The 11139-nt window shown below is 41.7% G+C and overlaps 2 protein-coding genes across 2 annotated transcripts in view; both read right to left on the bottom strand.

Annotated features, from left to right (window-relative positions):
* Positions 1 to 443: 443 nt before the first annotated feature.
* Positions 444 to 3704, bottom strand: LOC106944771 (uncharacterized). Its single transcript, XM_015028018.1, has 3 exons — positions 2964 to 3704; positions 1012 to 1156; positions 444 to 920 (listed from the first exon to the last, which is right to left on the bottom strand). The coding sequence occupies exons 1-3, from the start codon at positions 3388 to 3390 to the stop codon at positions 587 to 589; spliced, it is 906 nt and encodes a 301-aa protein (XP_014883504.1). The 5' UTR covers positions 3391 to 3704; the 3' UTR covers positions 444 to 586.
* A 274-nt stretch (positions 3705 to 3978) lies between these two features.
* The window catches only part of hps4 (HPS4 biogenesis of lysosomal organelles complex 3 subunit 2), a 14164-nt gene continuing 7003 nt past the window's right edge, over positions 3979 to 11139 (bottom strand). The window contains exons 5-12 of the mRNA XM_015027746.1: positions 10532 to 10648; positions 9171 to 9265; positions 9007 to 9079; positions 7451 to 7575; positions 6214 to 6850; positions 6001 to 6127; positions 5698 to 5809; positions 3979 to 4951 (exon numbers count right to left, since the gene is read on the bottom strand). Of these exons, the coding sequence (XP_014883232.1) occupies positions 4780 to 4951; positions 5698 to 5809; positions 6001 to 6127; positions 6214 to 6850; positions 7451 to 7575; positions 9007 to 9079; positions 9171 to 9265; positions 10532 to 10648 (1458 nt within the window). The 3' untranslated portion in view covers positions 3979 to 4779. The remainder of the gene's footprint in view (positions 4952 to 5697; positions 5810 to 6000; positions 6128 to 6213; positions 6851 to 7450; positions 7576 to 9006; positions 9080 to 9170; positions 9266 to 10531; positions 10649 to 11139) is intronic.

Genomic DNA, 11139 nt, shown 5'->3' with positions numbered 1-11139 from the left:
TGTGTGGAGTCTCAAAAACCCTCAGTCATTTCTTAAGTGAAATGCTACTTTTATGGTTTACAAAATTATTCTAATATACAATTGTAATAAAAATTGTAATCACTTATTTTTGTTAGAAGTACTGAAATTAATTTGGTTTTCCAATAATACACCAACTAATGGCGATTCAAGTGTACATATTAGTGTTGGATCTTTTTTCTTCTTCAGAGTAACATGAATTTAGCTGAGGCTGTCAAGGTCGCAGCTCCTGTTCCCACGCTGCGTTTGCTCAGGTGTTCTCACCATGTTTTTCCACAAGTCTTTAATCAGAAGCTAATATCTTAAATAAGCTGAACAATGTGGACTGAAACATCTGGTAGCCAAGAAGACCACACATCATTTTTCCAGAACCTTTTATCACCAATGAATGACAAAATAAACTTTTAGAACAAAACATTTACATAAAATACTTATATATATATATATATATATATTTAGCTTGCAAAACCAATATAAATTATAAAACTTGACATTGAAGTGCGTAATACTGTTAAAGTTTTTAGCTTTTCTGATGGATGAAATGCTTCCACACTGAAAAGTCCCATCTTCATGTGTAAAACACAGCCATGAAGGGAGCGTCCAAGAGCTGAACAGCCCCACTCTCACAGGGGACCCCCGATCCGGCCCGGCTGCAGCCCAGAACCAGGCCCACGTCCCGAGCCAAACTTCTATTGTTCCTATCATGCCACGCTTCTCCGTCGGCGTCCTGCACAATTCCTAAAGACGTCTTTCTGTCCTCGTTGGACAACAGTCTCCCCAGCTGCGCGTCTACCAAGCTGTGACTTCGGCCTCCGTCGCCGGCCGCCTCCTGCAGGAGCCGGAGAAGGAAGAGGAGGTCCACTCTCAGCTCCACTGCGTCACCGTGTGACGCTACGCTGTACCTGCATCGCAAAGAAACGTCACATCCAGGATCAGTTTGTTCCTAAAGGTGTGACATCTCATCTAAAACAGGAAGAGTCATGTTTTTCTTACCTCGTCGGTAAATTCCTCTTCGCCATGAAGGGGATGACTGGGCTGATGTCGAGACGCATCGGGTTGGAGAGGTGGAGATGAAGCTCAGCTCTGGAGGCCGTCGTCACTAAGATCTCCCTGGTGAGGACGAACTCCACACCTGCAGCTGGAGGGGGAGGGAGCAGAGCATTCAGTCCAGGATTTCATTCCAAAGGAAAAGCGTGGTAGGAAAATGTGCAGCAGGAATAATCACAATGTTGATTATTCAAAGGATTGTCAAAAACCCAAACCACGAATTCCCACGATTTTCAGCTTCCGATACACAAAATAACAGCAGAAGAAACTCATGAATAAATATTTCTATCAACTTCATTCTGTCTGAAGTGAAATGTTCATGTCAAACATAAAAGGTTAAAGAATCCAAATATGTCTCACATTATGCATATTTATGCATCTAATTTTTATTCGTCACAATTTCTATCCATCCATCCATTTTCTTTACACCCTTGTCCCTTAGTGGGGTTGGGAGGGTTGCTGCTGCTTATCTCCAGCTAACGTTCCGGGCGAGAGACGGGGTTCACCCTGGACAGGTCGCCAGTCTGTCACATTCACAATTTCTATTCTTTCCAAATTATATACAATTGATTTATTATCTCTCTAATTATGTTAAGCAGAGGGAAAATGACAGCACCCCGTGTTGATGTTTTAACGTCCTTGTTAATCTCTACTGGAAACCTGAATAATTTATGGCGAGCATTAGACTCGGCTAGGATTCCTCTGTATGCCGATGACATAGCGGTCATCTCAGCTGCAGTAATCATGGCCTCAACATCCACACTGTGAAGCGCCGCTTCACGTTTGGTTCTTCTTTCTCAAAACCAACTCGTGGCATTTATGAGCTCACCATTGTTCGGCCTGTGTCTTTCTCACATGTGGTTGCTACGCATCATTTCCTCTTTCACAACGCCTCTCTGGAGTCTTCTCATCCACTTAAGCTTGGAATAAAATGATGCGTTACATTTTTGCATAAAAAAAAACAACTCTTGACTGTAACACTGTGCCAGTGTGGTTCTCAGCTAGACGTAAAAATGACCACGTTTGCATTTCAAATGTTAGGATTGAGAACTGGGTCAGACCTTATGGCACTAGCCCAGGGCTCCAAGTTTTTTGAAGGTGGAGGCCCAAAGATTTAGGATCTTTTTGTAATGAACACATGTCCCACAAGCACTCCAACACCTTACATAAAACTCAAAGGCTCATATGAAATGTGGAGTTTTGGTATTGCTGCATTTTTATTAGTGTAGGATATGCAAATCAGATGTACTTTGGAGTGTGTGTACTCCATAAAGTAAGCAATAAAATAACTAAATTCCTGTTTCAGTCAGTCTTGACTAAATCCTGCATTGCAGTTACAGACTACAGGAAGTACAGTTTGTGGTGTTGCGTTTCATTTATTTAAATATCTGTTATTTACTTTTAAGCTTCCTAAATGTCACTCACTCTCAGCCTGAACTCAGGTTCACAAACTTGGGTCAAAAATGAGGAAAGCTGCAGCATTTCTAAATCACATGTAATAAAACATGTGCTAACAAATTAAATTAGGGTTGTTTTAGGATAGACTGGAAGATTTTTATTTTTATTTTTTTTTTACTATTGCTACTCAGACTTTAATCTAAAGTTCTGTCAAAAGAAAATTACAAATTTTAGTGGAAGAGCCTCATCGTTGCCATTTCTTTTATTATTTAGTCTTAAATAAAATTTCCGGACAGGACTGCACAGCGGAGCAGCTTCCTGGCAGGAGGAAGGTCCAGCGGAGTTTGTATGTTCTCCCTGTGCATCATCGGGTTCTCTCCTGGTACTCCTTCAATGGGCCAAAAATCAAAACCACATTAGCTTGTCTTTCTAAATTGTTTGTGTCCAACTATAGCCAAGAACCGGAAGTATTTATAGTATCGCTGACCGCGTTTCCTCACCTCCTCTCAGTCTGCTTTGAATCCCCTTGACACTCCTGCAGCCCAGTCCCTGCTGACAGCAGCGGTAAACCCGCCGGATGAAGCTGAAAAGCGACTTCCCGGGAAAAACCAGACCTCGCGACGGTCCAGGGGAAAAGGGCCGCACGCGCAGCTGGAGCACGGTGCTTCCGCGCTCGGCAGCCGGCCGCTTGTTTTCCAGCCAGGCGGCTCCCAGCTCCGCGCAGCGCTCCCCGTGCGTCTCGGCGGCCACCCCGCGCCTCCACCGCCTCACTCCGTCCGTGCGTAAAATCTCTCCAAATGGTCCATCTCGGGCTCGCGGAGACTGTAGCAGAAATCCGAAGGAGTCCACTGCGCGACCTAAAGCTCCAGCATCGCTTGTGAGTAAGATAATAACAGAAACAATCCACATGCAGCTCGAAGCGGCCATGATGACACCCTCAACTCTCTGCGCTTTTTTTTTTTTTTTGAACCGTGACTTCTCTCCCCCGCGCTATATACCCCACTGACAATGGACGCAGCTCGTTACTTAGAATTTGAATCTCGACCCTCCTCACGGTGCCTGCCCCTCTCTTTTTTTTTTGTCCCTGCGCCTTAACTACTCATTTGACCCCCACTGCTTTCTTCTAATGCGCCTGCATAATGAGGCGCCCCGAAGCGCGCCCACCGGGTCCATTCAAATTCAGCCAATCAGCTAATGACCCTAATCAGTCCGCGATTGGAGCAGGCTTGTTTACGGCACATTAAAACACTGAGCATTGGGACTGAAAACAGAAAAAAGAGTAAATTCACACATCATGCTGCTGCTTTTTTTTTTTTTTTTAAGAATCCTTTGGGAAAATAAACGAGGGGAAAAAAATGGAGGTAAAATTTGAGGGTCACATGCCAGTCCCTGCAGCTTTCAACATGAGGAGACAAAAGCTCCTCACATAAAGCCTGAAGTCTGTGTCATTTACTGCAACTCCTCCAGGGGATTGACAGATCACAGTATGTCACTTAAATAAAAACAACAGCGAGAAATATTTGATATTTTTATTACCGATAAACACAAGTGTGTGATATTCGTTAAAGCAACGTGATTGAGTCTAGGCTATAAAAATACCGTCGCTTTTTATCTTGTGAGAAGAAAAAGAAAATACAGGAGCAAAACAGAAAGTATCACCAGCAAAACAATGGAGCACAGTGTGTACAGTGTGCAATCAAATTCTATAAGAGCTGACGTGCACCAAGCCCACATGAGACTATATTACAGTACAACGATGTATAAATTACCCAAACTGGGACTAAAAGTCGATAGCGACTTGGAAAAGTGTTCACACCTCTTGACATTTGTCACGTTTTGTCACAATGAACCAATAAGACGTTTACAAAGTAGGAGGAAAATAATTATTTTAACAAAATTCTGGAGAGCATTTGCTCCAGGGGTTAAGGGGAATGTCTCTTCCAGCTTTGTACATCTTAAGACTGAACATTTTGTGACGTCTTCTAGGTCAGACTTTGACTAGGCCATTTTAAAACCTGACTATGCTTTGATCTAAACAGCAGCGGTAAACCCATATAGCAATCTACATCGCATTATAGATTGCTATGTGGAAAAAAGGCACCGTTAGCTTTCCTGTTTAAATATTTAAGGCAGTAATAACGTTTCAAAACAAAGTACATCTTACCGTAGAACAGTCAGTGTGTTCGGGTGAAGTTCAGCAGGAATGAAAGAATAATTTTTATAAAGTTCAAAAGCTTGATCAAAATCCTTAAGCGTTTTTTTTTTTTTTCCTAGTTTATTTGTTAAATGGAGTTCTGAATCCTGCCGTCCATGGGGTCACAGCAGCTTGACCCCGTGTTTGAGGAGTCTGTGCCGGGCCTTGCTGGGCAGCGAGAAGGCGCTGTCCTGCTGGTTGGGAATGCCCGAGTTCCTCATGGTTCCCCAATGCTGCTGGAAGTAGGTCTCCTGCGCCACGCTGCGGGTGCCGTACACAGCTGTGCCGGCGTTCCTGTGGCGACGATGAGCACAAGAAACAATGAAACCCTCGGCATACGGAAGCAAAGCAACTGCTTGAAACTTTAAATGTAAAGGGGCAGTATAGTGTATTTTCCAAGCACATAAGTGCCATTTTATAGCACAATTAAGCAGCTACGTTACCTCAGTTGTGATAAAAATGCTCCATATATCAAATATGATTTAAAAGACATTTTACTTTGTAATTCAGCACCTTGAAATTGGGCCCATCTCTTTTAAAACTCCTGCTCTTTCTGAAACACTAGCCTGCAGGAGGCCACCAAAACATGGCTCCTCTATTAACCTTTTAACAACGTTTCAATCAGCGTTTCACTGATTAGTAACTCCTGTAATGAGTTCAGCAGCTGGAGTTTCACCAAGTGTTTGCTAATTGTTGCTGACTAGTCTGAAGGAGCTGAGTGGGGTGAGTGCCGTGAGATGGCAGCTTGGAAACGGCAGCTCTGAGGAGGAGCTGCACCTGGAAGGTGGCACTAGATCCACCCAGGCGTTTTACACAGCTGAATGGTTGCCGTGGAGATTAAAAGATTTCTCAAATATGCATTAATGAATCAAAGTAACACTCCAGCTGATGAAAGAACATTATAACACAGTGAAAAGCTAAAAAAGTCAATTTCACATGATGCTCCCCCATTAAGAAAAGGCAGTAAAAAATGTACATCATGAATGTTAAACATGGCAAAAAAAAAAAAACTCCCCTCCCCCGACCTCAGCCGTGCTGACCTTATAATAGCCTCCTGCAGAGTCTCAGTGTCAAAGAAATGCGAGTGGAGAAGCGATGTGGCTCGGACAAAGGGATGCTCCGGGACTCCCCCTGGTCGGCCAGACACGTTGGCTGCAGAGACACACAATGACACAGGACCATTAACCGGGCCTGAGCATGTCTGCTGCACAAAGGAATGCTGATCACAGTTTTACTAATTAGCCGTTGGCTCATTCAAAGACAAGAGTCCCTCCTCAGATCCCGGCTTGTGCTCTCTCTGGCAGAAAATGTTCAAACCGGGAAGATGGAAGTGCGTGTCTTACTTGTCAGAGTGCTCTGGATAGAGTCGTAATGGGCGAATAAGTACGCCCCCGCAGCATCTGGGGCCACCGGAGATACGGTCCTGAGGTGGGCCTCCAGTCCATTGAGCGAAGCCAGGCTGCTGTGGTTCTGGACACATGCCACAAAGACAGGGTCAGCGTAATGTCAGGAAAAGCTTGAGAATGCCGTCTACATACAGAAGTCGTTTTCCTCACCACTTCCTCCATGGAGGCAGAGTCGCCCATGAAACGAGGGTCCACCAGCAGAGCTAGCACCAGGCTGTTGACCCGGTGCACGTACAGCGCCATGGGAACCAGAGGACTCTCCTCCAGGCTGTCGAAAGAGCAGGAACCAGAAGGAGGCTGCCTTGTCTCTGCCTTGTGACCTTTGGCCTTCCTGCAGCAGACTGTTTTTTCGTCACGAGATGCCGCGTTCCCGCAATCGGTCGTCTCGCTGGCGGCGCCGCCATTAAGATGGAGGGATTCCTCGAAGGCCGAGCCATCTCCTTCGCTGGGCATCTGGCTAACTCCACCTCCGTCGCTGTGAAGACTGTGATGGTGCGACTCGTCCAGTGTTCCTTCCTCAGCTTGATCAGCGTTCCCGCCATTAGAAAAACGGCGGATCGGTGACAGAGGAGACGGGTTGGGGGAATCCGCAGAAGAACCCTGTGACGGAGCCGGACTAAACACAGAGTCTTCGGAGCCCGACGTGCATGGGCTGAAGGACGCCCTCTGAGGGGACTGACAAGATGCTGGACGAGACGGCGTCGACTCTGAGGATGGGGTGTCCGATAACGTTCTGGAAAGCCTGGTCTTCTTTGGGGGAGTGTCTTTCTCCGGAGCAGAGTAGGAACTTGAGGGAAGAAAACCGAACCGTCAAAGCTCTCTTTTTAAGACGTCGGACTAAATCAAATGTGTTCAAAGGTGAGGTAAGAGCGACATGGCTTCAAGTTTCAAGCCAGACTTTAGAAACGGCTTATGGGGCAGTAGCCCAGGGCAACAATTTTCTTGGGGTGACCAGTTTTTTGATATGGATATATCGGTCCATATCAGATGAGCTGTAATGATCATTTCAGATCTTTTTTAATATAAAAGTCATTTTTGAGGGGAAACAACATGGAGCTATTCTCTAAGGGTTGTATTAATCCTACCATCATCAAGTTCAAAACTAATTAGATCTACCCATTAATGTACTATACTTTGCATTAGCAAGATAATTTTTATTTAGTGGATAGAGAAACAAAACAGTCTCATAATCCCTGATAACATTGACATTGATTACAATCAGTGAACAGTGAGACGTACGTAAAAAGATAGACGAGTTTTGACTTTTTTGCTTGAATCTGAATTTGAGTTGGAATCTAAAATTACACTGACAGGGCAGAAATGGATAATTCTACTCTAATCTGAGATTCTTGAAAACATGTCATGAGGCAAGAAAGGAAAACACTACCTGGATATTTTGTCAACAGGAGCAGATTGCAGGTACTGAAGCTCAGAGGGCGTCAGGAACACAGCAGTGGAGCTAACCAGCCCGCCGTCTGATGGCGGCGTGCTCGTTCCACTCGACCTCTGTGTCTTCATAAAATAAAGTAAGTAACAGTAGCTTGATTTCCTACTAATATGATAGTTTGGTTTTGAACTGAATTCTTTAATATAACCACAGATAAAATGAGCATCTGTTGAGAGGCTAAAAGCTACTAAGCTAGCTGTTTAGCCTAGCTTAGCTAGACACATGGTATGCTAGTGGATTAAATCTACAGTAATTACAGAAAAAAAAAAAGTCTTATTTTGGTGTTTTGCACTTTTATGAATAAAAACTGTAAAGAGATTTTTAGTTTCCATGTTGTCAACTAAAATAAGTTTTAATGTTTTAAAATATTCTTTAAAGATCTGGCAAAAACCAAGCCAATTCTTTAGACCTTCAAATGAACCCACTATCAGCAAAAATATATGTCTGTCTGTCCAAATCTAATTTGTACATTATTGTCACAACATATAAATGAAAATTTTGTTATGGCAAAATACTAAACCTCCAACCACGTTTAGTACTAAACCAGCTTCCATGACAGAGCAAAAATATACAAAGGACAGTAATGAACATGGGCTAGTTACTAATATTAAGATACCAAAATGTTGTACAGTTTTTTTCTGAAAACTTAAAAATAAAGTACCAGAGCAACAAGAGAATAAAATTTTGGAGAAATGCCTTGCAACCACATGTTAAGATATCAGATAAATATACAACACTACTCAAATTTAAATAGTAAATGTATGTCATAAATCTGTTATAGGAATAATAGTTGCTTTCTCGTGGTTGTTTTACTGTCAGAATCTGAAACTGTTTGACGCCAAGACAGCAGAAACCATTACAAAAAACAAATCTAGCACTTTGCCTTCCATCCACTTGTCCCTAAGGGGCTGCCATCAAATCAACAGAGCCAAACAGCCGCATTACTGCGAAGCAAAACATGAAATATTGATTTTAAGATGGACCACCAAGACGCCCTCACACGTCTAACTTCCGCTAAATGAGCAACAATTATCTTTCTTTCAATCTTTAGAGTGGATAGAAACAGCTGTTATACATGTTCTGCTGTGAGAAACATTGTGAAACATTTTTGACATATACTAATCCAGTGGTAGAAAAACCTTTTAGGAGAGAGCCTAGAATATTACAAAGTAATACGACACAAAAGTAAAAGACCTGGTCATTTACATTCATGATCCAGATTTGTTTTGGCCAAATGAAGAAAAAAAGACTGATAGATTCCAGAGGAAGAAACTGCTGTTAAGCATGATGGTTGAAATGTTATGGTTTGGGATTGCTCCTCTGCCTTAGTAACTTTCAGTGGACCATAAATTTAGTATCTTAACAGATGAATGAGGGAAATGATATGTTAAGTTCTACCTATATGTTTCTTTTTTCTTCCCAAGGCTCTCCAACTATTCTAATACTGTATTTAGTGGCACTTGATTACGGCAACATTTGAACACAATATTTCCTACCTTAGTGAACGTTTCACTCTCATGAACCATGACCTTGATTGTTAGCTGTGGAGGCATCTGTGTGCTGACAACTCTTGAAGATATAAATAAAACGTTAGATATATGTAAAAAAAAAAAAAAAAGACAACAAATATCAGGTTTGCCTTCTTAAAATGCCAGCTCACCTCCCTCTAAAAAGAACACAGCCTGCTAACACCAGGGGGCAGCGCTGGCACGCCTGGAGAATGAGGGCAGCTTTGAGGAGAAGAAGTGGGTCAACCTGAGAAGAAACGTGAAAATAGTTACATTTCAGGCCCTGCAGGAAGAAAACTACCCAGATGGGATCAGCTACAAACATAGACCTAATTGTGAAGTGGAAGAAAAGCGATTTTAAATTTTTTAAACAGAGTATGGTATGGAAAACGGCATGGTATTTTCTTTTCTAAGAGTTCTTGGCGTGTCTGTTTTCAGAAACACAAAACTGACAGACACACCAAAGACTTGAATATGGCTCTATAAAGTACTGACCCAGATGGGGGCCAAGTACAAACTGAATGAAAAGGAGCCACAACTAGATATTCAGTGTAAAGAAATGAACATGTTTTTCAGAAAAATGTTATTTCTGTTTAAAATAGACTTTTTTTAATTTAATCGATCACATACAGCAGAGGAGTGAAACTCATTTTAATTTTGGGCCATATCAAAACCAGATGCTCTTAAAGGGCCAGTTGTGCCAGAATAATTGGTAAAACCAATTAAACTGTTCCTTGTTTTAGTGGGTTTTTTGCAATCAAAATAGTAGATTTTGTGGTGCCAATTTAGATATGTTTGTGAGAAATTTTTGTGATATTTGTGCTAATGCATAAATGTAATTTCTTTTTACTCCCCATATCAAATATGGATTATAACTTGACATCAAGTAAGGCTGAGGCAGCAGTGACTTAAACTCAATGGTTTTTTTTTTTACCAATTTTGAGAAAATTTGCAGTAAAAATCGGGGGAGATTTGTAGATTTTTTTGTGAATTTTGCAGATTTGTGAAAAACCGGAAGGACTTATTAATTAATCAAAATGGCAAAAAAAACAAAAAAACATTTACTTAATGTGTAATGAATCCACGTAATCTGACTTTTTCTGAAAAAATTTAATTGTCAAAACAATTTAACTACATCACCGTATTAAAATGTCGCTTGTAAACTTGTAGATTGTGGTTTTGGTTTGGTTTTCAGTGCTGTCTCCTGGAAACCTCTTTCTTTTTTTTTTTTTTTTTTACTAAAAATTATTAAATCATTAAAGTCCATTATGGGAAATATGAAGGATTTTTGATTCAAAAGAAAATGTAGATGATTTTCAAGTCACTGCATCCTGCTTATGTTAACAAGCATCAAGATGTAAGCAAGGTAAGTATGCAAGCTGGAGATATTTGCACAGTTTATTGAGACACAACACCACAGGACCGTTTCACAGAGTCACATCCTGTCTCATCATCAGCAGTGCAAGATAAGAAGCAAGCAGCCGAAAGCAGAACTCTGGCTATGTTTGCTTACATTTGTCAGGTCTAAGGTCCTCACGCTTTGTAAGATGTAGTGCAACTCGGACGGTCCAGACAGAACATGGGAAAGGTACCGCGCCCACTCAGCGGCCAGAGTTTCCTTACTGTTGAACTGCAGAGAAAACCAACTTCACTTTACAGAATGCAGTGGGAGGAAACAGATTTGTGGTAGAAACAAAGCGATCAGGTCCGAAATCTGAGCGTAGTGACGGATTCAGATCCGAACCTTCAGAGACGCATAAAGACAGCTACAAAGTCGGCCTTCTATCACCTGATGAACATTTCCAGGATTAAAGAACTAATGTCCCAGCAAGACCTGGAGGTCTCATCTGTTCCGTTCACATAATTTTTAAAAAATGTACAGCAGGTTCTCTGTTTTTAATGCATTTAATCAATGGGAAAACACACATTTTCCACAGAGAGACAGTCAAGGGAAAATTTTCTGATTCAAAAATCTGGCTGATATTTCTTATTTATTCTTCAAAACATAAGCACATCCTTAACTTTTACACTTTTTTAGATATTTATTTTGTTGCAATGCTTCCTAAAGAATCCAATATACACACAGTAAAAAATGCTGGGTTATTTTCATAACCCAATTTC

The sequence above is a fragment of the Poecilia latipinna genome, unplaced genomic scaffold (assembly GCF_001443285.1).
Source record: "Poecilia latipinna isolate Pla-1442-1.1 unplaced genomic scaffold, P_latipinna-1.0 Scaffold8, whole genome shotgun sequence".
NCBI classification, from domain to species: domain Eukaryota; kingdom Metazoa; phylum Chordata; class Actinopteri; order Cyprinodontiformes; family Poeciliidae; genus Poecilia; species Poecilia latipinna.
This window is presented reverse-complemented; position numbering and strand designations above follow the sequence as displayed.